Here is a 26,740-nt window from a genome sequence, read left to right as displayed (position 1 = left end):
TTTTCTCTGTGTTAATTTATTGCAGTTCTTTATATATTCTGCATATTAATCTGTTATCAAATGTATGATTTGCAAATATCTTCTCCCATTTCGTGGGTTGCCTTTCACTTTGTTGACAATGTCCTTTGATGTTCAGAAGTTTTCAATTTTGATGAAGCTCAATTGATCTATTTTTTCTTTTGTTGCCTGTGCTTTTGGTATCAGAGCCAAGAAATCATTGCCAAATCCAGTGTCGTAAAGCTTTTCCTCTTTGTTTTCTTTTAACAGTTTTATCTTTTTAGCTCTTGCATTTAGGTCTTCAATCCCTTTTGAGTTAATTTTTGTACAGTGTATAGTGTAGGGGTCCAAGTTCTTTCTTTTGCATGTGGATATTCAGTTTTCTCAGCACAATTTGTTGAAAAGATTGTCTTTTCTCCATCAAATGGTCTTGTCAAAAATCATTTCTTCAGGGCTTTCTATTCTATTCCATTGGTTTATATGGCTGTCTTTATGCCAGTACCACCGTTTTGATGACTGTAGCTTTGTAGTAGGTTTCGAAATCAGGAAATAAGAGACATCCGATTTTGTTCTTCTTATGTGTATTGTGGCTTGGTGCCTCAGAGGAAACTTTCATTTTATTAGCCTGTTATACTTCTGTATTTTTTATGCACGATTCAAACCACTCCCCTCCACATGAAGCTTTCCCAATCTCCCCAACAAAGGATTTTGTTGCTTCTCCATCTGAGCTCTTCAGCCAAGAGGCAAGAAGGAGTGGGTGAATGTTGACCTACTTTGTGCTGAAGGCACCTGTCCTGTGCGACCACGTGTCTTCCCTTCCAGGCTCTGAACAATGGATGACACATGTGCTTGTCTCAGTGCCATGCACGGCGCCGGGTGCACAACAGGCACTCACTTCGTGTAAGACTGACAGCACGAGGACGCCCTTTGCTCTCGAGAGTTCTCTAAGAGGATTTCCTATATAATTGAGGCCTCATCCTTGAATGCCAAAACCTGCCTAAAACGTTTAGCCATTTGAACAAAACTCTGCTGCCTGGATTCGTAATCCATGCCTTCTAAATAGAAAATCATAATGGCCACTGTCATCTTTCCTTGAGGAATCTGGGTCTTTAACATATGTGTGAATTCTTGGCTGCTATTTAAGAATGCCCCAGGTGAGAGTTGATCTACCCTATTTTACATGTCTGTTTGCCCCAATTTGCCCGTCCTTCACATTGTCTTTTCTGATTTCCCTGGTTTTAATGACATATGCACCATCAACTCATCAGCTACCATTCTGCTCGCTATCCCTGTGCAGCTTTGCCTGCCTCTCTTCCAATTTCTTGTGAGTTGGGACACAAATAACAAAGCTCTGGGTAAAACGAAAATAAACAGGCCTTGAGTGGGGGCTCCTGGGGGCTCACTGATAAGTCAAAGGTTTAGGTTTTGTGCATGGGCTTTAGAATATCTATTCTGGCTGTTTCAAAGCCATCTTTGCTCCCTTGCCGGTGCTCTGCTGGGCTCTGGGTTTTTCCCTGAGTAGCTAACAGATGAGGCTTAGAGAGAACTGGTTACTATAAGCCTAAACCAGCTAGTTTAGGATTAGGTCAATGTGCAGGGGTTTTGGCTCAGCCCCAGGCATCTGCGAGGGGGTTGTTGGGGAGACAGAGCATGTGGGCAGTAGAACCCTGTCTCAGTCCTTTCCTGCTTCTATAACAAAATACCTGAGACTGGGTAATTAATAAAGAGCAGAAATTTCTTTCTCACAGTTCTGGAGGCTGGAAGTCCAAGATCAGGGTCCTGGCAGGTTCAGTGTCTGGTGAGGGCTTGGTCTCTGCTTCCAAGATGACTCCATGTTGCTGCATCCTCACATGGCGAACGGCAAAGGGAAAAAGGGCCTAGCTGGTCCCCTCAGCCCTGTTACAGGCACTGATCCCATCCATGGGGGGAGCCCTCATGGCCTGATCTCCTCCTAAAGGCCCCACCTCTTGATACCATTGCACCGGGGATTAAGTTTTCACATAAAAATTTTGGAGGGGACATAAACATTCAACCTATAGCAAACCCCAAGGGCTGGGGGAAGATGCTTCCCAGTGGGGAGCGTGAGAAGAAGTGCAAGGCTCAGCTGCCTTCTCCCTGCTACAATGCTCTTCTCTTCCTTGGAAGAGTGATCAGGATCCAGAGACCTCGCGTGGTGCTCTCGGTGGTCTGAGCTCAGACCTCGCCTTCTCCCCTCCTTGATCACCACCCAGTAATCTGCCAGCCGCATCTCCCATCACCCCTGCAGCAGCTCACCCCAGGGACTGTCAGTGATGTTGCTAATGTTAGGCCCTTGACCCTGCTGTTTAACTGACAAACTCACCTTTACCTATGAGTGTGAAGGACTCTTCCTCTGACATCTAATGCTAATGGGTGCAGATCCCACTGAGCCCTGCCCAGCTGGGTGCACCCTGACCTTCCTCCCAGATCAGTGCTCTCCTCCTCAGGCTCAGCATGGCCTGTGTCTGATGTTCTGGGCTTGGGGGCTGGGGAGAGGAGGCCCAGGACCCTGCCTCTCACTTTCCTTCCCCCTAAGAGGGAAGGGAAGAGGGTCTGGCTCTAACACCCAGACTGGGGATCCTCACAGGATGCTGGGGATGGGGTGAGAGGCAGGGCCAGGGTGTCCCTTTACCTGCTGCTGCAGCCTGTGTGTGCGGAAGGTACATGCAGAGTGACACTTGCAAGACCAAGCTGTCCCAAATGCAGCTACTTTGGAAGGACCACGTGGGCAGGCATGCCTGTGTGCTGGGGTCTGGGCCCTTCGCTGGATGGTGGTCGGATGTCAGCATCTCCGCGTTAACCCCAAGAGCATGCAGTAACTCAGGGTTCGCAGAGGCTCTCAGGAGCACACCCTAACCTCATTGGCGCTGTGAGACAGGCAGGACACAGCTCACACTGATGAGGACACCCAGGCTCAGAGACATTTAGCAAACTGCCCAGGGGCATCTTCAGTTCAATGAGAGGTACAGCTGGGGCCAGAAGCCAGGCTGCCTGGGTCCCAGCAGAGGGTCTTCCCTGGACCCAGGGAATACTGTGTCCTTTTTAGGGAAGGTTCCTGATGCCAACCATTTCATCTGTCCCTGCACAGACAGGAAGTGCGGACTGGTCATCAGAAGATGTGAATTCTGTCTGTCTTGTCACAGATGGCCCCGATCTGTTCCTTAGAATAAACCATTGTCTCTTCCCAGGCCTCAGTTTCCTACACTGTAAAAAAGGGAACACAACAGCTCAGTGGGTTGCAGTGGGGGTAGGTGAGGTGGCGGGTACTCTGCAAGGGTAATGGTAGACGCCTCCCCCATCTTCTCATGTCTCCCTCCCACTGGGAGAAAGAAAATTGCATTGAGCTGACTACTAAGAAACCTGGATTTCAGTCTCACCTCTGCCTGTACCTCCCTGGGCCTCAGTTTCCCCTCATACAAGCAAGAGTTTGACCATCTTGAATTCTAAAGTCCCTGCCAGCTCTGGGATCCCAAAACTCTACTCCTTTCCTCCTCCTCCTCCTCCTCCTCCCCTCCTCCTCTTCCATCTCCTACTCCTCCTTCTTCTCCTCTTGCTCCTCTGAGGGAGGGAGGTTGTATGTGTACATGTATGTGCTTGTGTGTACTTGCTTGTGTGTACCTGTGTGCATGTGTCTGCATGTAGTGGCAGCAGGGGAGGGGAGAGAAGCAGTCCTGAGGGGATGGGGTGGCAGTTAGGAGAGAAGGTGGGAGGACCTTACGTGCCAGCAGGGCTCAGAGCTTTTTCAACAGCTAATGGTGCTTGGGGCTGTTTAATCATTAAAGGAAAGCAATGAAGCCAGGAGCGCCTCAAAGTCCAGCCTGCTGGTGACGGACACTAACAGATGAGCAAGGAGCTGGCAGCAATGGGGCCTGCAGCCTCCGGGGATGGGGTCAGGACTCAGACAGCTCTGCACTCGGTGCCGGGCTCCGGAGTCGGCCTGCATGCCTACGACATCGGGGCGGTGGTCGTCTACTTCGTCTTCGTCCTCGCCGTGGGGATCTGGGTGAGTGGGCCCTGAGACTGGGGCTGGCAGGGGGGCAGAAGCAGTCTCTCATCCTGGGCTGAGCTGTGGAGCTAGAGCCGGGGTGGGCAGGAGGAAGCAGATCACAGAACCACGGGGATGAGATGGAAAGGCCTTCAGGAATCATGCTCCCCATGCCCCTCCTTTGATAGAAGAGCAGACAGGCCCAGAGAGGGCTGTGGCCTGCCCGAGGTCACATGGTGGGCCCTGGGCAGGCCAGGCCTGGAGCCCCCAGCTCCTGCCACCTTCGGCCCCACCCATCCCTGGCCTCCCTGAGCCTTACTCCTGCCCTTTTCCCCACCACAAGACCCCCAGCCCTGCAAACGCTGAGCCCCGACCCTACACCCATCTGCGCTCCTTAGTGTCTTGGCCACTGAGTGGCGCTTTCTAAAGGAGCCGGGGCTCGCGCGCTCTCAGGGAAGGGCGCCAGGCGCAGTCCAAGCTCCTTCCATTCTCCACTGTTCGGTGGAGCCTTGGTGCCATGGGCAGGCGCCAGGCTTTGAGGTTCAGATCTCAGCCCCAACAGTTAAAGCCATGTGGCCCTGGGGACATAGGAAGCTTCTCTGAGCCTCAGTTTTCCCAGGTGACAATGAGAGTAGGGACCGCACTGTGGAACTGCTGTGCTTGCTCAGCACAGGACACACTGCAGCCCCTGGCACCGTGCCCAGGGCCCAACTGTCAGGCCGTAAATGGCCGCTATTATCACCCCAGCGTTCAGCAGAAGTGCCGGCACCTTTAGACTCGGCAGACACTGTGACTGGTGTCCCAGCTGGTCACGTCCTAGGCTGTGGCAAGGTCAGGAACCCTCTCTGGGCCTCGGTTTCCTCCTCTGTAAAGGGAAGTGAATCGTTCCTGCCTCCCAGGGCTGGTGTGAGGAAGAAACGGGCAAACATATGATCACTGGCTCCCGGACGTGGCCAGCTGTGAAAAGCGCCAACTCCTCTGTGACTTGGGACAAGCTGCTCCCTGTGCTGGACCTCCTCTTCCTCATCTGTAAAATGAATGTGTTTCCCCCATTTGGCCTCTGAGAGGATCAGAGGTGACAGTGGAAAGTTCAAGCAAAGCTTAACAAGCACAGGCCCTGCATACGCTCAGCACTCCCTGGTGACTGATTCCCCCAGAGAAAGGCAGGGACCTGCTGCCTTCAGCCTCCGGAGAACTGCCTCATAGTTGGCCTTCCCCACCCATTGCCCTGCCTCTCCCCATGTCCCCAGAGAACGTTCCAGCAGGCCTCACACTGACCACCTCCTGGTGCAGGACACAGGTTTCCTCTAGGGTCCTGGGTGGGGCTCAGTGGTACGGTCTGACTTCAGACCAGGTCAAGGGGAGCCCCAAACAGAGCCCCTAACTCTGCCCAGGGCCCAAAGTCCCACAGTTAGAATGGCAGCCCCTCTAGGGTGGGGAAGGAGGTCAGCTTGGGGAGAGGGCAGCCCCTCCACTGAGAAGGAGATTCCAAATCATCTCAGAAAAGCACACTTTGGAGGAGGGAAGGACAGGGACCAGAGTCCCGACGATAGTGGTCTCACACTCTTGACGTCTCCATCTTTGAGCTTCATACCGGCGCTGGGAGATGAGCTGTGAGGCCCACAGGGAGGAAGTGACTCTCCCAAAGCCGCATGGCTTAAAAATGGCGACACCAGCAGCCCTCAGGCAGTGCTGTGCTGCCTCAGTTCTCACCCCCTGGGTCCCCCGATGCCTGCACTGAGGGGCAGGGAATCTGGGGTGGAGGGCAGGGGTTGGAGAGAGGCTCAGGAACGCTCACGTCTTCCATTTCCTTTCCAGTCGTCCATCCGCGCCAGCCGAGGGACCATTGGCGGCTATTTCCTGGCGGGCAGGTCCATGAGCTGGTGGCCAGTGAGTTGACCTTCCTCCCCCTTCGTGCGAGGCTCCCAGCCCTCCTCCCTCCCCATCCAGGGCCTCGTCTCATCCCCTCCTGCCTGGACGAGGCAATGGCCTCCCCACTGGGTTTCCTGACTCCGGACTCCTCTGTCCTGCCCAAATCCACCTGTCACCTGAGAGGCATTGCCGACACACGCTTCGGACAAGCGTCCCCTGGCGCCTCCCAAGTGTGGGCCCCACGCCAGGCATTGGATCTGCAGGGACGAGTCAGGAATGTCCCTGTCCTGGAGAAGCTCAGAGTGGAGCGGGGGAGACTCACAAACAGCCTGTTTGACACTGAGCTAGCGGGAAGCACAGGGCTCGTGCGAGCTGGAGGGAGCCCCCGGCCCCAGACAGTGGGGTGGGGTGGGGAAGGGTTAGGGAAGGTTTTCTTGGGAGGGTGACACATAAGTTTAATGCTGAAGAGCAGTTAAGTGAGGGAAGTCACAGCAACCTCAAGGAATTGATCCCCAAACCCTTGTGAACCCCAATTTCTCCTATGACGTCACCCACATTTCTATTGGTCCTCAAAACTAACTTCCTCCTTCTGGAGCGGGATGGAGGGAGGAAAGCCCTGCGGTGGCTGAAGCAGTACACACATCCAGACACACAAACTCACCCACGACGTGTGCACACACACTCATGCACACATTCACAGTCTCACTCTCACACAGTGCGCTCACACACATATCCACACCCACGTCCACACTCACACATGCTTGCACACTCGTGCACACAGTCACACTCACGCTCTCACACTCACACATTCTCAGGCACACCGCCAGCCACCTCCCACCTCTCCCCGCCCTTCTCCCGGTTCTCCCACCTCCCCGCTCTGCTGCTCACAGACCCTCCTAAGAGCAGAGGAAACCCAGGGGGCCTCCAGGGCTCTCTGGGAGGTTTGGGGATTGGGACAGGAAGAAGTAGGGGCAGGAGCTCTCGTGCCGTCCGGCGTGATGGCGTCCCCAGGGACGTGGCGCCCTGAGGGCCTGGCAGCTCGGGAACAGTGTCGGGGTCACTGACACCACCAGCCACCCCCTCATCAGATGAAAGAAAAGCCCTTGAAAATGGTTCTGCTCAGCCAGGGTCCTCAAATCGCCGACCTGGAAATGGGTGAGGGGAGGAGAAATAACAGCACAGAAAGTTCCTCTGGGCACTTCAGGAGAGCCCAGCGCTGACCGGCCGCTCGCCCTGTAGGAGCAGAGCTCGGGGCCACTGCTGCCGTGAGGAAAGCCGAGGCTTCCCAGCAGGAGGACGAGCCCTGGCAGATGCTCCCAAGTTCCTGCCGTGCCCCAAACCTGAGTGTGTGTGTGTGTGTGTGTGTGTGCATGTGCGAGTGTGAGAGCGTGTGTGAGTGTGGCATGTGTGTGTATGTGTGAATATGTGTGTGACTGTGTGAGCACATGTGTGTGCATGTGAGTGTGGCGCGTGTGTGAGTGCATGTGTGAACACGTGTGTGAGTGCATGTGTGTATGAACATGTCTAAATGTGTGTGCGTGTATGTGAGTGCATGTGCACATGTGTGAGTGTGCATGCACACGTGTGCGTGTGCACGTGTGTGGGTGTGCGTGTGCCCATGTCAGGGTGGCGGCAGCTCAAGGGCCTCAGCAAGGTCAGCCACTCGCTAGCGCTGCACCTTTGCACAGCTCACCGTCTCTTCTCTGAATGTCTCAATACTTTTCCTTTCTCCTCACTTTCCATCTCACGGCACCTCTAGAAGGACAGGAAGTGGGAGGAGGTGAGTCCCATGTTTTACCGGTGAGGCTTTGAGAGAGGGAGTGATTTTGTTAAGGCGACACAGGGTACAAAACTGGAGCATAGCTCTTCCCCCCGGCCCCAGTCCTGTCCGCAAGGTCTCCCCAGGCCTCCTCCCAGGCCCCAGAGCCTCACCCTCCGCCCTCTCCTCGCAGCCCAGGATCCTGTGTAGTAACAAGAGACAACATGGCCGGGTGCGTGCAGGGGCCCAGCACCATCGGTGTCGGACAGCCAGGGTCACCTGTCAGTTCTGGGCCTGGGCAAACCACTTCCCTGTGCCTCAGCTCACTCACAGTAACATGGAGATAGGAGTGTCCACCTCGCAAGGCTGTCTGAGGGTTAAACAGGTCGGTACAGTCAGAACACCGCCTGGTGCTGCAGAGCTGTACAGGCACTAAGCGCCATGACCAATGCCTTCCCTGTCTGCGAGCAGGTGGCCGCACTGCCGGAGAGGACTGACTCAGCTTGGAGGCTGGCCTGGCCTGTGCTCAGCCCCCGCCCTCCCTCTGCCTGGCCTTGCCCTGGACCCTGAAAGCTTCCTGCCCCTCACGCTGGGGCTTCCTTCTCCCCACTCCACCACTTTACTCGCTGGGCGACCTGGAGCCGGTGACTTCATCTTTCCTAACATTAGTTTCTTCCCCTGTATATTGGGAAGACTAATATGGTCCCTCGTCCCTCCCTCCAGATATCTGTGGAAATGTATTGATTAGTGCATATAAAGTGAGTAGCACGGTGCCTGGCATACAGTGGGTACCTAATAAATGTCAGCTCCATGCCTCCTCCTCCCTGCTCATGGTCCTGACCCCAGATTGATTCAGATTAACCCTGACTCTTGAACCTTGACTCCACTTGTGCCTTGCAGATTGGAGCATCTCTGATGTCCAGCAACGTGGGCAGTGGCTTATTCATCGGCCTGGCTGGGACAGGGGCTGCCGGAGGCCTTGCCGTGGGTGGCTTCGAGTGGAATGTAAGGAAGTCGGCCTGGCTGCTCCAGGATAACGGGGGTCTGACCCACCCCTACCCCTGGCCTTAGTGCTGAGAGGAGCCTTAGAGGTGTTTGGGAGGCTGCATGGTGAATTGAGAATCCATTTTACAGATGAGGAAACCAAGGCCTGGAGGAGGCAGAGGGACTCATCCCAGGTCACACAGAAGAACTGGGACCAGGTCCCAGGTCCCACTTACCTCCCTGCTCAGCTCCCCACCCCCCAACAGCATGGAGCTGCCTCTGGGTAGCAGGCCACCCTCTGTCCACGTCTAGGACCTGGGTACCTCTTCTCCCCATTCTCCCAGGCAACCTGGCTGCTCCTGGCCCTGGGCTGGGTCTTCGTTCCCGTGTACATCGCCGCCGGTGTGGTCACAATGCCACAGTACCTGAAGAAGCGATTCGGGGGCCAGAGGATCCAGGTGTACATGTCCGTCCTGTCTCTCATCCTCTACATCTTCACCAAGATATCGGTGGGTACCGCGCCGACGCGGCCGTCGTGGGGTCTGAATACGCTCATTAGCAAGCTGCCGAACGCATTGCTGTGGGCTTGCCGCAGAGGGGAAGCCGACAATCACAGGCTGGCAAGGACAGAAGGAGGGAAGAATAGAAGGAAGGGAGGAGGGAGGGAGGGAAAGACACACCTACCCTCAGTGTCCGCTCCTCCTCAGCACTGAGGTAATCAAAGATGAATGTTAAATGCTTGTTGAGTAAACAACAGTCTCTACATTCAAAGAACTCATAATCTAGAGTTTATTCATTCATTCATTTATCTTTTCATTAATTGATTCTTCATTCAACAACTGTGCATTAATTGCCTAGAATGTTGGAGTTAGAAAGATCCTTGTTCTTCCCCTATTGACCTAAACTCGGAAAGCAAACTTAGACAGGTTGATGACTTGCCCAGGTCCACACAGACGACCAGCTCTGGGACTGGAACTGCAGTTCCGTCCCCATGATCCAGTCCAGGCTCCTTCCACTCTGTCATGTTGCGGACCCTGTGACAGGTTCATGAAGCAATCACGGGATGGAATCAACACACTAAAGGGAACAGAATCCTCCGGTTGCCAGTTGCCAGGTCTAGGCCTGTAAAATTTGAAGGCCCTTGTTCCCCCAGTGCTTAGGAACGAGCCTAGGTCGGCTCAGGCAGAGGTCGAGCCCCCACCTCCCCTAGCAAACCCCACTCGTGGATGACGCAGGACCCGTGGTATCTGCACGAGGGCTCCCGCGCATCAGGTCATCGAGCCCCTAGGTTCCTCCTCTCTCCTGCCAAATGGCCTCTTCTTCTCCAGCCCCAGCTGCTCCCCCCACTTCCTCCATCTTCCACTCCCTTCCTCGCTACTCCCTTCGTCCAACAGACCAGCTCTCCGTTATGCTGTCCTCATTTTCAAAGCTTTATGCAAACTCCCCTGCTTTAAAGTCTCCATAGCTCCTCAGCGTCTGTCCTCAGCGCAGCCCATAAGGCTCGTCTCCATCGAGGGCTGAGGGCTGAGCGTACCTGGTACTGCTGAGTAGGCAGGTGACATGCCCCCCGGCAGCCACATTGAGGGTCTCGGGCAGCCTGGACTCAGGGTTCCTGGCTCTCTGCAGACTGATATCTTCTCCGGAGCCCTCTTCATCCAGATGGCCCTGGGCTGGAATCTCTACCTCTCCACGGGGACCCTGCTGGTGGTGACGGCTGTCTACACCATTGCAGGTAGGCCCAGGAGTCACGCTGGGGTGCAGAGACTGGCAGAGACATAGAGAGAAGGGCGGAGACACAGAGATAACCAATGCTGAGAGAGACTGAGAAACAGGGAGGGGCAGAGACAAAGAGAGGCAGAGACAGATGAGGGAAAAACACAGAGAAATACACTGAGAGATGTGTGACAGAGAAACGGCATTAAAAAGGCAGAAACAGGGAAAATAGGGCCAGGCAGTGATGGGAAGGAGAGACGTTGAGAGATGCTGAAAAGACCGACTGCACAGGGGCAGGGTGGAGACAGGGACTGTCACCTGGGCCAGAGTCACAAACCGCCTCCTCCCATTTCCTCCAAAGCACCTGGCGCAGGGCCAGTCACCCTGGGAGACAGTGCAGGACAGGCTTACATGTGTTAAGTTGGCCTCGGAAGACAGGGGCATTCAGGTGGGCATCAGGAGGGGAAGGAGGGAGTGTTCCTGGTGGAGCTACCAGCCAAGGAACGGACTGCGACGTGGACAACACAGAGCTGCAGTGACGGCCGCTGTCAGACCCCGCCAGCGACAGGAAGAGCAGGCCTGAGCACCTCTGACTGTGGCCAGCCTGCATCCTGCCAGGCTGGGCAGGGGGGCACGAGGTGTGGGGTGTGTTTCCTGGTCTCACTGGTATGGCTGAGCACGGGGTGGGCACCCAGAGGGGAGCCCCTGTTGGTGCTGCCTGACGGGCCCTCTCCTTGGGTCCCCAGGGGGCCTCACGGCTGTGATCTACACAGATGCTCTGCAGACGGTGATCATGGTGGGCGGAGCCCTGGTCCTCATGTTTCTGGGTAAGGAAGAGGTCCCAATATGCCCACCATCGCCCCTAAATTTCTCTCTGACCTCTGACCTATGTCACCTCCATGGCTTGACTGGGACTTTCCAGAGCATAGAGCCATGTCCCTGCTCCAGGCTGGGCCTCCCAAAGACAGGATCCTCTGCACTGCGACCGGGGGGCTTGAACCCAAGCCCCATCTCCCTCCCCATGACAGACTCAGTGGGGTCTCAGGGCTTCTTCACTCACTGTGTCTCTCCCCACAGGCTTTCAGGAGGTGGGCTGGTACCCAGGCCTGGAGCAGCGGTACAGGCAGGCCATCCCTAATGCCACAGTCCCCAATACCATCTGCCACCTCCCGCGGCCTGATGCCTTCCACATGCTTCGGGACCCTGTGAGCGGGGACATCCCTTGGCCAGGTCTCATTTTTGGGCTCACAGTGCTGGCCACATGGTGCTGGTGCACAGATCAGGTAATGCCCACAGCCGGCTGTGGCCCAGCCCACCAGGAATGGGGTGGCTTCCTGCAGATGAACCAGGTGTGGATGCAGGGAGGGCTGGACCTCATCCTGGGACTGGGGTGGGGCACAGCCAGTGACCAGCGTCAGGGCTCACGTGTGGCCGAGCTAGCCCCTTCCATCGCTGCTGTTTCAGGTCATCGTGCAGAGGTCTCTCTCTGCCAAGAGTCTGTCCCATGCCAAGGGAGGCTCAGTGCTGGGGGGCTACCTGAAGATCCTCCCCACGTTCTTCATTGTCATGCCTGGCATGATCAGCCGTGCCCTGTTCCCAGGTAAGAGCTAGGCTTGCTCTTTGGGCGTTGGGGTGTGGGGCTTGTGAGGGGCGTCCAGAGAAGGTGCCCTTGGGAAACATGGGACCGGAGCAGGGGTCGGTAAGCTTTGTCTATCAAGAACACATAGTAATCAAGACCAGCCTGGGCAACATAGCAAGACCTTGTCTCTATTTTTCAAAAATTTAAAAATTCGCCAGTTGTGGTTGTGCCCGCCTGTAGTCCCAGCTACTCAGGAAGCTGAGGCAGGACGGTACCTTGAGCTTGGGAGTTCGAGGCTGCAGTGAGCTATGATTTGCACCACTGCACTCCAGCCTGGGAGAGAGAGTAAGACCCCCACCTATAAACAAACAAACAAAAAAACATAGTAAATATGTTAGGTTTTGTGGGCCAAACATATAATAAGTATAATAAGAAGAAATTTGTATCTGAATGCCATTTTAAAATCCTGCTTCTCCTTTATATGGGAAAAACAATTAAGGCATTTTTGGCACCTTCCGAAGATATTTGCCTTTATTGAGACATAAGGCCTAAAACCCAAAGGAGACTATCCAGGCGAGACGACCGAGCTTTGCAGGGTAGTATGTGGGCAAGAAATTGAGCAGAGACCCAGACACCACCTGCCCCTGGACCTTCTAGACCCTGCCAGAGACTCCAGTGAACACCTTCCTGCAATGTCGGAAAACAAATATTGGGCCTAGGCACAGGGTCACACGGCTGTAACTGCCATCACTTCTTCTGCAGACGAGGTAGGCTGCGTGGACCCCGACATCTGCCAAAGGATCTGCGGGGCGCGAGTGGGGTGTTCCAACATCGCCTACCCCAAGCTGGTCATGGCTCTCATGCCCGTTGGTGAGTCCCGGCGCCCCGCCCCCATTCCCACCTTGCCTCCTCCAGTCTCCGTGCCAGAAGGGATGGCACTAAAACGGATGGGAAGAGGGAAGAAAAATATTCACCTCTGCCTCCTTCACCCCAACACACACACACACACACACACACACACACACACACAGCCACACTTGCACGCGCGTGTGTGAGGCACCTTCTCTGTGCTGTCCTGGAGATGCAGAGCTAAAAGGCAGGCCTGGCTCTCAGGCTCCACGCGGTCTCTCCAGGGTACCTGGACTCGCCAGGGGCACAGTACAGTGTGACCAGCGTGGTGACACAGTGGGGGCTAAGGGAGCCCTAAGGAGGCACCCGACCCAGTCTGGGGGATGCCGGGAAGGCCTTGCAGAGGGCAGGAGCCTCTGAGGCAGACAGAGCTGGAGAGGGACGGGGAACATGCTGCGATGAGAAGCTGTGTGTGCAAAGGCGCAGGGGAGAGAGGGCGTGAAGACTGAGCTGAAGGCAGCCCAGTGTGGGTGAAGATGCCAGGAGGAATGCAGACAACCTTCCTGCAGAGGATGTCACGGCCACACCTCGTTCTGGCGCGTGGCCCTTACTCTGAGGACAGGGGAGGGCGCTGGGGGGTTGAGGCTACAGAGCTCGTGACTGGATCTGCGCCTTATCAGGGCCAATCCGCACGGACGACTCGGCAGGCCTAGGGAGAAGCAGGGGGACAACCAGTGAGGTATTAGCTGTGGTCCAGGCAAGTAGCACTGATGGCTTGGACCAAGTCAGTGGCTTTAGAGTTGGAGAAACAGGAGTTCAAGATGTTTGGGAGGTAGAATTGGCAGGACTCGATTGCTGATTGTGTTTGAGGGACAAGAAAGAGGGAGAAATCAAAGAGGACTCCCGGGTCTCAGTCTTTAGAAGGTGGGTTTACAATGATATTGAGGTTGGGGAGGCTTATGGAGGACAGGGGGTGAATGGCGTTATCCGTCCCCCTGGCAGAATGAGGAATGAATCAAAGCAGTAGAGGAGATGGGGGAGGCCCAGCTAGGACCGGGCAGCCACTGAGGGGCTGGTGGGGGACAGCCGAGGAAGGGGTCTGAGCTAGCTCTGAGGTCTGCATGGGCCTGGGAAGAAATTATCAACCAAAGAGGGAGACAGAAGGCCCCGGGGAAGATGGTACCCAAGTTTGGAACACTCGAGTCTAAGGCACCTGTGAGGGAGACGTCCAGGAAGTGGTTAGACAAATGGATTTGGGGAAAAGAGGACTGAAGTGGGAGCAGGGGTGGGAGTCCTCTTCCCAGGATGAGTAGTAATATTTCTAGAAACTTGTCATTAGAGTTGGAAATACTTCAGATATCAGCGGGTCCTGTCTTCCCTTGACCAGGTGGAAAAATAGGCCCAGGAGGGGTAAGGAACTATTCCAAATTATACACACAGCTAGTTGCTTACAGAGCCGGGAAACAAGCCCAGGGCTTCTGCCTCCCAGGCTGGGGCTGTAGCCCAATACCACAATGTCAAAGAAGAATGGAGGAAACACTAAGAAACACTCAATTATTAACCATCGCCTTCCTCTTCTCCCCCCGGGACCCACCCACTCACCCCGTGTCTACAAGCCACGAGACCTAGACGGGGATGTGGAAGCTGCAGAGTACCTCAAAGGTCACCTAGTCTCCCTGCCTTAATGGTAGAGATGGGGAAACCGAGGCTCAGGGAGGGCGCATGGGTCCCGGGGGCCATAGAGTAAGGCAGGGCAGAGTCTGGCCAGAGCTCACCTCCGGCTCTGAGGGTCTCCTGGATTCCACAGGCGCTGCATGGGAGCTTCATCCACTCTGCGAGGCGGCCCCACGGGCCAGCCGTCCACTCGGCCCCGTCTCTCCCCAGGTCTGCGGGGCCTGATGATCGCCACGATCATGGCCGCCCTCATGAGCTCACTCACCTCCATCTTCAACAGCAGCAGCACCCTGTTCGCCATCGACGTGTGGCAGCGCTTCCGCAGCAAGGCAACCGAGCAGGAGCTGATGGTGGTGGGCAGGTGCGCTGGCCGCTCTCCCCCTCCCCTGCCCCTCTTCCTCCTCCTCCTCCCTCTCCTCTCCCCTCTCCCTCCTCCTTTACCTTCCCCCAGCCCAGGATTACCCTGGGCGGTGTGGCTGGGTGTGGCCTGGCAGTCTGAGCACCAGGCTCTAAGTCCTTCCCCAGCTCTGGATGACCCCTCCAGAATAATGGGGACAAAAATCTCTTTCCTGCCTGTTGAACTTTCTCTTGGAATTGATCCACAGGGTGATCGAGAGATGACAAAAGCACTTAAGAAATGAGAGGTGAACTATGACTACACAGGTGGGAGCAGAGTTAGCAAACAGCCCACCCCAAGCTCTTCTGGACCAGCTCTGGCTGTTAGTCCAAAATGACAGAAATGCTACTAATTTAATCCCTCAGACTCGCCCTGAACATCCACCGCTTGCCACACCCCAGGTGCTGGGGTCCTGCCCTCAGCGTGCTCACAGCTTGACGAGAGGGCTGGGGACACGGGAAGCACAGAGAGGTGCCTGCATCCGTGGAGGTATTCACGCGAAGGCTGTGTCTGAATGGTGCAGAGCCTTGAACACCACGCTACAGATTTCAAGCTTTATCTTGCAGCTATCAGTTTTATGCTTTAAAAAATATAACTCGGTGGCTAATTTTTCTTGTTCTCCACAGGCTGGGGCTTTTCAGTGTACACAGGGCTAAGGGGCCCTTTCTGAAATCTTTGCATCATACTCTAAGGCTCCTCGACTCAGTTTTCTGGACTAAAGCGCTTATCCTCCGCTTTGGTCGATAGGTACCTGAGTTCAGACATCTTGCCTTTGCACTCACTGTTCTCCCCACCTCTGCCAAGCTGCCTAATGGGCTCCTACGGCCTGCTCATCCCTGCACTCCTCACCGGAGGCACAGGCGCTGACCACTGCTGGGGACAGTTTGGGCAAAGAGGACAGTCATGAGCAGTAGGGAGGCCACCTGGGTAGCTGCTGCTCTGGTGAGGCCTGAGAGAGGAAAAATGGGAGGAAAAGGAGAGAGGAGAGGAGAGGTGTGCAGAGACATTTCCAAAGAAGCGTCCCTTAGCTCTGCATAGTAGCTGCCTGGTTTTGCTGCTGCTTGTTTACCAATCAGTGGGGTTTAGGCGCCATCTCCTGGCCATATGTATTATTGCATGCAACACATTAAAGAAAAGTTTTTCATCATCTTGGTCACACACCTGCAAAATCATACATCCAGAACGCTTTGGGGGCGCAGGCCTGAGCCAGGATCAGTTGATGGAAAGTCAGGAGAAGAAAATGGGGCTCTTTCCTAACTCAGTGACAATGTAAGGGCGAGAAGGTTAGAGCCTGGAGCAGGGAGAAGTTCTTGCACAGGTGGGATGCAAAAGAGGAGGAAAAGCATCCCTAGCAGAGACCAGAGGCCTTTTACTGGAGTGGGTGGTGGGGTGGAAGGTACAGATTCATTCTTGAACAGCAGGTGGGTGACATGGCCTCGAAGGCAAACAATACATAAATGCCAAGGTTTTAGAATTATGGGTTTCTTGGATTCTGAAATTCTGGGACTTTGACAGTCTGAATTTCCGAAGCTTAGTATTTGGAATTCCGACCTGCTAACCTTCTCTGATTCTGTGACCATGTATTCCCCTCCCTCCTCCCTTCCTGGTTCCTGTGCGTCACCTTCACCCCATGCCACGCCACGCCCACCTGAGTGCGCCTCACAGGGCCCTGCGCTCTCCCCGGCAGAGTGTTCGTGGTGTTCCTGGTTGTCATCAGCATCCTCTGGATCCCCATCATCCAAAGCTCCAACAGCGGGCAGCTCTTCGACTACATCCAGTCCGTTACCAGCTACCTGGCCCCGCCCATCACCGCCCTCTTCCTGCTGGCCATCTTCTGCAAGAGGGTCACCGAGCCTGTGAGTGCAGCGCACTGTCTCCTCCCCGTACAGCAGAGGGGCTGGCGACCCCTGTCCATCACCTGGTCTCTGTGACCTTGGGCAAACCCGCTGCCTCTCCAGGCTTCACCTCCCTGCCCACAGTATTAGGTCTAGATTCATTCATTCATTCTGCAGTTATCAGTCCTATTACGGCGGCTCCAGGGCTGCAATGGTTTACAAGGTTCCCACAGGTCTGCCATCGCTGGGCGGGCAGGGAGAAGAGAGGCTTAAATAAGCACTAATAGTAAAGTACAATGGCTGCTGCAAGAGTAAAAAGCACAGGCACCTAATCTGCGGGGCTCCCGGGAGGGGGTCAGGGAAGACTTTCCCAAAGTCTGAGTCTGAGCTGAGACCTGAAGGCTTAATGGGAGGGGAAGGAGTGTTCCAGACACGAGTAGTGATGTGTGAAAGCGCAAGACAGACTGGAAGATCTCTAGGGTCTGTTCCAGCTCTGACAGCTGGAGGTTCTATATGTAAGCAAAACAGCAGGAATGACGAGGATGACGACAAAGCGTGAACTTACAGGTGTGCCTGCTCCTGCATCATTCATGCGACAGCACTGAAACCTGACAGAAGTGTGGGGGGAAGCTAGAGGTGCCAGGACTGGAATCCTGGTTACTCCCCAGGAAAGCCTAGAAGAGACAGGCCCGAATTTGCCGCTGGCCGTACCTTGGAAAGTTAGGGACATCACAGATACAACTCCACAAGAAGGATGTGCGAGCTCAAGGTCGTCGCCAAGCTGTCATGGAAACCCCTCCCTCGGTGGAGCACCTAAGCAAGGTGTCTGCGTCTGCAGAGGTGTCATCTTCTCACTGAAAACCACGCCACACAGCAGGACCCAGTTGAATTCTGGGTGTTTCTGCTCATTCTAGAATTTTTGAAATATGAATCAGTATCTCATTTCTGATAAGAGGTCATCTGACTCTTACATATTGGGAACAGGTACAGGTTAGGGGGCCAAATAAAGAAATAAAGAAGAAAGATACAGAAGGTACTAGAGCCTTTCTTTAAAAAAAAAAGGCAACAAAAGGAAAATCTTTATTCTGAATTCTGATCCCTGCTTATTACAAATCTTATTCCATTCTAGTTGAATATTAAGCCTCCATTACTTAGTACTTATTAATTTCTCTTATCATGACACATGAGAAAACTCTGAGTCAGCAAGGCCAAGTTACTGGTTCCCCGTCATTCCAAAACGGAGCCAGGATCCCAATCCCAGCCTGTTGGATGCCGGAGCCCATCCCTTTTCAGTGTACTGCTCTGCCTGCCTGCAAATCACGACAGTCTCAGCATGAATGGGAAGCTCACGAAGACGGGCTTGCCAAAGCCTGTAATAAACCAGTGGGAGAGAGACGGGGGGGCAGAGTGGCTTTCAGCGTCCTAGGGTCTCCCACCTGGGTCTCATCCCTGCGGGCGTCTGCCCTCTCTCCACAGGGAGCCTTCTGGGGCCTCATGTCTGGCCTGGGTGTGGGGCTTCTGCGCATGATCCTGGAGTTCTTATACCCAGCCCCAGCCTGCGGGGAGGTGGACCTGCGGCCGGCTGTGCTGAAGGACTTCCACTACCTGTACTTTGCGCTCCTTCTCTGTGGGCTCACGGCCATCGTCATCGTCACTGTCAGCCTCTGTACAACCCCCATCCCTGAGGAGAAGGCAAGTGTTGGGCTCACACTGGGGCCCCCCAGAAATGCTCTTCCTTATCCCCAATGCCTATAATTCCATCACTGAGTTTTACTCTGTTGTACTGTGGTCTCCTCTGTGGCCATATAGATGTCCTTGGGAAGGGGAACTCACTGGGCCATGAATTCCCAAGTGAAAAGTAATTCATTCAATTCAAAAATCACTCAGCGAGTACCTGCTGTGTGCCAGGCTCGGTGCTGGGGCTACAAAGATGGATGGTCCCTGCCAGAGACTATCCGCAAGGGGGAACAGGCGCAGACACACACTGTCACTATACAAAGAGAAAGTGCAGCAGGACCAAGCACAGGAGAGGCAGTTATCGCCTGGGGCACCAGGGCGGTACACTGACTGACAGGTGCACTTTGAGTTGGACCTTGAAAAGTGAATAGAGAATTTTTGAATGTCAAGAAACATGTCCGTGAGAAAAGAAACAGAGTTTGCCAGGTGAAGAGCTCAATTTGAAATCCTCATCTCTCCAAAGCTGACTGACGGAACAGCCCTGGAACTCGATGCCCGGTCTTTCAAAGCCCTCTTTTCCTTAGAGCCTGTATTAGTTTGGCAGGGCTACCATAACGAAGTCCCGCAGACTGGGCGACTTAAACAGCGTAACGTTGTTGTCTCACAGTTCCAGAGGCTGGAAGTCAAGATCAAGGTGTCAGATCAAGGTGGTTGGTTTCTTCTGAGGCCTCTCACTGTGGCTGGCAGGTGGCCGTCTTCTCCTGTGTGTCTTCACGTGGTCTTCTCCTAATCTCCTCTTCTTTTAAGGAAGCCAGTCCTATTGGATTAGGGCCCCCCTTAATGAACTTATGTAACCTTAATCATGTCTTTAAAGCCCCGTCTCCACAGTCACTTTCTGTGGTACCCTAGTAGTGGTTAGGATTTCAACATACGAGTTTGGGGGGACAAAATTCAGCCCATAACACAGCCCAGGCCAGAAGTCAGTCCCGGCAGCATGCAGTGGACATCACGAATAATACGCCATATGGGGATGGTGCTTTAGCGTTTGCGAACAACTTGGTTTCCCTGATTCCTACATACAAGCAGGCCATCTGGAGATGAGCGGAGGGAGGCTGACTTCGCCAGCAGCTCGCTCCAGAAACAACTTCCACCTGCCGAATCTTCGCCACCTTCTCCATCGTCTGCATTCTCGCTCCTCATCCTTCCTGATTGAAAATCCTTCCCTGAATGCAGTTCTGCTCTAGTTCCTGCTGCCTCCCTCTGCTGCCCTCAACAGCAAACTTTCGCAGAAAATGGCCCCCACCCCCAGCCTCCACCTACACCCCCCGTCTGCCTCTCAACCTACTGCATACCACCTGCCTGTTGTCCCCATTGAATCTCCATTGAAATTGCTCTCACCGAGGTCACTGATAACATCTTGTTGCTAAAAACAATGTTCCCGCCTTTACCCTAAGTGAATTCCGAGGAGAACTAGGCACTACTGACCACTGACCGCTTCCTGCACCCTGAAGACCTCTTTTCTGTTCACTTCCATGAAATATTTCCCTTCTGTTTTTTTTTTTTCCTACCCTTCTCATCACCTTTTTGATTTCTTCATGGGCTTTTCTTCCTGCCCCTTAAATATCAGTGTTTCTCAGGAGCCCATTTGTGGTCTAAAACCCATCTCACCTTACAATGTCCCTGTGCTATGAATTCACAACTTCCTATATAAAGGTGACACTCAATTCTCTATCTCTAGCCAAAACCCCTCTCCCAAGATTCAAACCCCAAAATCCAACTTCCTCCTGGTGACATAAAGAGACACAGTCCATATGCTATAGTGACACAGAGCATAAGTCTGAAGGAAGACTTACTGAGAGATACTTACAAGCAAGGAAGCTGCCCAGGCCCTCATGATCACGTGGAGAGGCAGGCGGGGGCCCAGCACAGCTGGACACGCAGTGCCAAGCAAGAGGCTGGGAGCAGGGCAGGGGGAAGTGGCTCAACATGCAACAAAGAGCTTCATGGCCAGGAGGAGAGCCTTGTTGGAAAGGAGACGGTGCAGAGCTCAGTGAGTGGTGAGTCCAGCACCACTGACGTCAGCCAGAGAACTTGCTGTATTTTGGTCTACTGAGCCACAGAAAGCAGAAGAGGGAAAGCCACCAGGGCCGTGCAGGGTACACCAGGTCTGTTCCTCCTCACCTGGACGTCTCCGCTTGGAGGTCCTACAGGCACTTGAAGCTCATCACCGTATTTGCGTGTGGGCATGTCCTCTCTCAGGCCCCCACCCCACCAGCACCAAACGCACTCCTGTCCTGTATCTTCTGTCCCTAGGAGGGGCACCCATCTGTTCATCCAGTCCAAGGCAGGGGCCCAAGAGCTGTATTAGCCTCATCCCTCGCCCTCCCCTGGCTCACTCACTCAGTCCCTGCGTCTGGCAGATTTTACCTCCTTCCCATCCCACAAGACTGCCCCCTCCTACCCATGACCTTGGGGCTCACGATTTCTCCCTTCGCTTTTGCAGCAGCCTCCAGGCTGGCCCCCTTGACTTCACTCCAAGGGGTCTTTGAAAATCTCAGAACTTGCAGTCTCTTCCCTTTGCCTAAAGTCTGCAGTGACTCCCCTACAAGGTTACCTACAAGAGTTTTATTCTTTTAAGCACCAACTCCTTTGGCCGATTCTTGAAGTCTTTGTTATCCAGCTCCTGCCTCCCCATCCAGCCTTGCCTGTGAGATCCACGAGGCCAAGGCCCATTCGTGACTCGGGTCTGTATTCCAGCACCCAGCACAAGCCTGGCACAGAGCAGGTGCTCAGGCAGTGCTGTCGGGGCTGAGCGCCAGGCCTGGCTCCCAGCCTTGGCGTTGGTCCTCGTGCTCTCTGCTGTTGCTCTGACTGCCTTCCATGAGTGGGGTCCTCTCTTCTACAGCAGGGCTTCTCTCCAAGACAACTGACTCCAGCCATCTTCTCTCCCTCCAGCTCGCTCGCCTGACATGGTGGACGCGGAACTGTCCCCTCCCTGAGCAGGAGGAGGCCCAAGAGAGCACATGGGAGCTGCCTGAGAGGCCAGCTGGGGAGTGCCCTGCAGGAGGGGGAGCGGCAGAGAACCCAAGCCAGGGCCAGGGGCAGCCCGGAGGTAGGCTGGGATTGGCTGGGGATACCCCGCACAGAGGAGCAGTCGGGACAGAGCCCATGTCATGGGCAGTCACTGGGGATGGGGCCTCTGCGGGAGCCCAGTAAATATCACCCTTCCTCCCTTCCCACATGGCTATTGAACTATTTGGAAAATAAGACAATGAGTAAGGCAGGTGGGGGCCAAAATATTGCCTTGGTTACTGATAAAGTGAAGGCGGAGAGAGCTGATTTATATCTATGGGAAGCGCACTTCCTAAAACTGAACCCCAGCGTAGGCAGAGGCACCATCCAGTCACCCACAGATCTGATCCGGGGCAGCCTACCCCCTGTGAATGAGGGAGGGGCTGAGCCAAGCACGCCCTCTTTGTCCCTCCAGAACCTACCAGCAGGGAGTCTTTTCAGCTCCCCAGGCTGAATGAGTACAAGGGCAGAAAATCAGAGTGTTGTACCTAAGGAGGTCCCCCCACGTGGAAGGAAACATCAGACTTGACAAAGAAACACCCTCCTGCTCAGTCGCCATCGAAACTTTTCTTTATTATGCATTCATTTGTTTTCCCCTGGGCTCAACAATTCTGCCTATAGTCACACAGAAGCATGGGTGTCCCTCGTGGAATGAGAGCGGCTGCGTGTCCACACAGCTGTGTCTGTCTTCATGAGGTTCCTCCAAAGCAACCACCACTCCTATGAGTGTCTCCCTGAGCTGCTGATGGGCCATATAAATTGTGCCTCTTGGAGGTTCTTAAATGTGTTAGAATAGTACATTAGATTTACTTCAAGGCCACATGGTGTCTAAAGTTGAAAATTATTATAAGACTTGATGTACCTGTTTTAGACATAATGCAGCTATAACTTTCCTGTAGTGAGATTAAACAATATCAAAATATTCTAATGATAGGATGAAAACATTATAAAGATGTTTCCAGTAATCAAATTCCTAAAGAAAAAATTAAAATCCCCAAAGTTATATCAGTTTACAAGTTAAAGTACAAAATCAATTTCTCTTGCCCTTGTGAATTAAAAATTCAATGAAATTTAAGTCCTTAATTTATTTTCCGCCCCCGTTAAAGGGGGTCTCTGTGCCTGGGTGGAGCTGGGGTCCCTTCGGCAGCTGCTCTCTCCCACTGGAGTGGGTTTAGCTCCACCAGGGCCTCAGAAACCGTCTTAGTTCTATACCAGTCGCTGTGTGCCAAACTTTCAATAATTCCAGCAAGTTAAGAGCATAGACGAGATGATCGAACATCGCTGGCTGCACTGCAGGGCTGGCAGTGCTGTGCCACTCAGCTCTCGTGCCTTTCCCAGGTTTCAGGGGCCCTGTGTTTTCCCTGAGGCCTGAGAAGGCTCCCACCTTTCTTGAGGCCCTTCTCCTTTGCTTGAAGCCCTGATTCTAGAGAAACAGCCACTTTCCTAGAGTTAGTGACACCATGAGCTCTAGAGTCCCACCAGGGTCTAAGGCTCAAAGCTTCTTGCCCATACTACAGCGGTGAAAAGGCAACAGACCACTACAGAAAGCTATCCACAATGACATAAACGTCTACAGTCAAAACCCATGCAGGCTTACTTCAGGAAGCACTACCAAAGATCAAAGTCACCCTCCCTGGTCTTCCCTAATTAGTTCAGGTGTATTTTGCTTTGCAAAACGTAACTCTTTGTCTCTTTTTTAAGCATTGTGGCCCATGCACCAGATGTTGGGGTCTCGAAACTGCTGCCCCCCACTTCCATAATTTTAAGGACCGGCCCTGGGCCCTGTAAAACTCATGGCATGGGAGAAAGTAACCTGAGAATATGAGCTTTTCATAGGTGAGGCAGCTACCAAGAGAGGGAGGAAGGGGAAGGGGAAAGCTGCAAAGGTAACTCCCAAAGAGAATGAGGATGGGGACAGCTTGTACTTTGCCACGGCTGAACACCAGAAGTAGACAGACGTTTGCAGAGTTACACAGACAAACCCACTCCCTCTGGCCCCCACGCCCAGGGGCAGAGCCATCTCTGGAGCAGCAGAGAGGAGGAATGTCTGCTCCCTGGCAACAGCTTGCTCCCAAAGGACAGAAAGGAGGCACTGAGTGAGCCACGAAGACTGATGAGAGACATCCACCCCTCCCAGACACAAAAGCTCCTTCTCCGCCAAAAGAAACAAACACCACGAATAGGGGAGAAGAAAGCCCCTCTTGCAAGGCCTGCGGGCAGATGTAGGCCAGGCAGGACAACTTTGAGTCCTGAAAAAACAAAGGTTAAAAATATTTAAAGGACAGCAGAGTAGACCTGAAAGAAGTATATACATCCCAGGTTTTACATAGGTTTACGAGTTACGGTGCACCACTTAATGACTGCTTAGGGGACGTGGGGTCTCTCACAGAGCCCTGTGTATCCTCTGCTTCAGAGGGTCACCATCAGAGTCCAAAGAGAGAATGTTTGGACCAGCTTGTAAAATGAGAAAGCCCAGAACAAACAAAATGCTGGATTTGTATTATCGTTCTTCATGCAGCTCTGTGGCTATGTGACCTTAAATAATCCTCTTCCCTTTCCTAAGCCTTATTTCTCCTCCGTACAATGAGGGACCAGACCAGATGGTATCCAGGGCCTCGCATCTCTGATGCTCTGTGGTCGCGTTATGCTTACCAAGTACAACGCTCCAAAGCCAGTAAGATAATAAAGCATTTGTTCCCAGGGCCTTCTTTTCAATCTCAAGGAATAGCTTTTTAGAAATATTAATTTTATTTTTAACATGCTATCTGCCGATTTTGAAAATTTCAAAAATGTTTACTTTATTACTTCTTTTAAGCTTAGTTTTTAGTGAATTGTGCCACCTTTTAACCGCAGAGCAGGCCCTTTTCCCACACTGGGGGCCTGTGTCTGCACGGGCTTGGTCTAATGCACATTTAGAACATCATATGCCAGAGAACCAGAACCTCTCCCGCTGCCTCAGTGCTGGTAATTTTTAAAGTGCTGTCAAATCTCCATTCTCGTTTGATGCTCGAAACAACCCAGAGAAGAACAGGGCATATGTCATTGACCCATTTGAGACAGAAAGAACCCGCAGCTCAGAGAAGCTGAGTGATTTGCATGTGGCCTGCAGTCAGCTGATGCAGAGCTGGCCCTGGAACAAGTCCCTGGCCACCCAGTGCCCTCCCAACTGCAGGTGCAGCAGCCTGGTTCAAACGCTCCTTCCTTCCTGGGTGAGATATGCTCCTTCCCTCCGTCCTCGTTCAGGACTTGTGCTCTGAATTGGGCTGAACTGCATTATCCTCCCTCCCTAACCCACCACACCCTGCAACAGTGGGATGCTTCTGCTGAGTGACTGCAGCCAGGGTCAGAGCTCAGTCTAGAATCTCACCGCGGCACCCAGCCTGCGGTTTGCAGAAAGGCCACGTCGGTGGCTTCACCCCTCCCCTGCTTTCTGTGCACCCCATTCCTTTCTTCAACTTCTCATCATCTCTCTCCCTCCCCTGCTCTCCCATCACATTCTCCAACCTTTCCTTACCTCTCCCCTCATGCTCTCCTTTCTCTTCTGGTTTTGTCCGCTCAGCCCCATGCAGGTCCTGGGGAAAGCTGCTCTGGGGCTGGTTCTGTGGGCTCTCTGGGGCCCCGGAGCAGGCCCTGAGCCCCGTAGAGAAGGCTGTGCTGGAGAAGAGGCTGACCAGCATCGAGGAGGAGCCGCTCTGGAGAAGCGTCTGCAACATCAACGCCATCCTCTTGCTGGCGATCAATGTCTTCCTCTGGGGCTATTTTGCATGACTCTGCAGAACTGGCTTCGGCGCAGACACATTAAACACAGCCCAACCCGCTAGCCATAGAGACAGGCTCTCATCCCATCTTGCTGTCTAAACTGGAGACCAAAGAGCTAAGACTGCAAGATGCCCTGAAGAGCATCCAATCTAACCCGCACGCATGACAAGTGGGGTAATGGCGACCCAGGGAGAGCACCATGTTTGCTCAGGGCCATCCAGCAGGACTCACGTGGGTCTTCCCACTCCACACCCTTTCCAGTACATTGCCTTACATTCCTACCTCAAAAACACTGCTTCCACCCTCTTCTTGAGTCTATTAAGGAACCTTCACTGCATGTGTGTCTTGAGGTGGGAATGTGGAGGATACGAAAAAGAAGTAGCAAGAACCCAAGTGCACCTTTGCTCCCCCATACCCCCGTCCTCCTCCCACTTCTAGTTCCTCTACGTCTCCCCCTCTCTATTCTCAATGCCCGTTATTTTTTTTGCGGCTTGATTTTGGCCGGGGGGGCCTTTTTTTTCCTTGGGGGGTTCCCTGTTGTTGGCCTTCGGTTCCTTTTCTTAGGCCTTTTTCAATTTTTGCTTTTTTTTCTTCCCCCTTGCAATTTTCCTGGAATTTTCCTTGGCTTTGGTTTCGTTTGGGGGGTTTTGCTTCTTTGAAACCAGGGGGAATCAAGACATGCTACTCTGTACTTCAGGGTGAGCCCTGCAGGGGCAGCAAGGACAGCCCGGGAGCCACTTTACCTGGGCCCGTGTCCCTCTCCTTTTGCCTGCCCTGCGTCTGCCTGCCCTGGAATACACCGTGAAGCTGCTTAAGTGTCCCTTCTCCAGGAAACTGCCCTGATGCTCCAAACTGGCTCAAAACCCCACTCCTGCCTCCAAAACACTTGGACCTGCTTCTGTCCCAGCACTGATTACACTGTGGTATTATCTCCCCTCCTAGATGGAGGATGCCAAGGAGCAGGGACCAAGGGCCACGTCCCAAGGGACTTTGTACCCAGAAAATAACGGGTGTTCAATAAATGTTTATTGAATTAATAAGTTCTCCAAGGTCCTGGTGGGCTTTGTGCTGTGGCTGGCTGGGTAGGACTCGGGGAGCCATGTGGCGGGAGGAGTGTCCTTAAGTTAGAGTTCAAACAGTGGCTCTCGGGTATCTCGGATGAGAGCCTGGCCCAGCCCACTGCACAGCGCGAGGTGGGAAAGTGTCTTCCTTCTTCCGTCTCCCTGTCAAGGCATCATTTTACACTGATGGCTAATCACAATTGGACACAAATAAAATTCCATTTCTTGGAGGTGGAAATACACCTGAGTCTATGAAAACCTCCCGTCGGTGCTGCCTGCAAACTTTCGCGTCCACTGCCCTTCCGACCTCATCCATGTGTCACTGCAGGTGGCTCTGCCTCTCCATTGTTCCCCGTCCATCCTTACTGAAAACTCAGCCGTGCCCCGATTTTTCCCCAAATCACTTGCACACATATTTGTGGGCAGCAGATTATACTGAAGATTTGAGGAAAGAACTTTAAACCACAAGAGCATAATCTAAAGTTGGGTTTATTTTCAGAAGTTCCTCA

General features: G+C 53.5%; 1 protein-coding gene across 2 annotated transcripts; it reads left to right on the top strand.

The window, feature by feature from the left end:
* The first annotated feature begins 3,804 nt into the window (after positions 1–3,804).
* Positions 3,805–25,725, top strand: SLC5A9 (solute carrier family 5 (sodium/sugar cotransporter), member 9). Of its 2 annotated transcripts, XM_012639410.1 has the most exons (15): positions 3,805–4,018; positions 5,819–5,890; positions 8,532–8,636; positions 8,766–8,840; positions 8,960–9,124; positions 10,242–10,347; positions 11,075–11,155; positions 11,406–11,611; positions 11,793–11,928; positions 12,670–12,777; positions 14,641–14,791; positions 16,515–16,683; positions 18,139–18,354; positions 21,295–21,451; positions 24,971–25,725. In XM_012639410.1, the coding sequence occupies exons 1-15, from the start codon at positions 3,857–3,859 to the stop codon at positions 25,177–25,179; spliced, it is 2,118 nt and encodes a 705-aa protein (XP_012494864.1). In that variant the 5' UTR covers positions 3,805–3,856; the 3' UTR covers positions 25,180–25,725. The 2 variants fall into 2 exon arrangements, with proteins under 2 accessions (XP_012494864.1, XP_012494865.1); XM_012639411.1 differs by lacking the exon at positions 8,766–8,840.
* The last annotated feature ends 1,015 nt before the right edge of the window (positions 25,726–26,740 follow it).

Source organism: Propithecus coquereli, unplaced genomic scaffold (genome assembly GCF_000956105.1).
Source record: "Propithecus coquereli isolate 6110/MARCELLA unplaced genomic scaffold, Pcoq_1.0 Scaffold14, whole genome shotgun sequence".
In the NCBI taxonomy this organism is placed as follows: Eukaryota; Metazoa; Chordata; class Mammalia; order Primates; family Indriidae; genus Propithecus; species Propithecus coquereli.
The sequence above is the reverse complement of the archived record's forward strand: the minus strand, read 5'-3'. Positions and strand labels throughout refer to the sequence as shown.

Coding starts and splice junctions, on each gene's coding strand:
- SLC5A9 (XM_012639410.1), top strand. CDS start 3,857: ATGAGCAAGGAGCTGGCAGCAATGGGGCCTGCAGCCTCCGGGGATGGG. Junction 9,125..10,241: donor ACATCTTCACCAAGATATCG/GTGGGTACCGCG, acceptor GGCTCTCTGCAG/ACTGATATCTTCTCCGGAGC. Junction 11,929..12,669: donor CAGCCGTGCCCTGTTCCCAG/GTAAGAGCTAGG, acceptor CTTCTTCTGCAG/ACGAGGTAGGCTGCGTGGAC.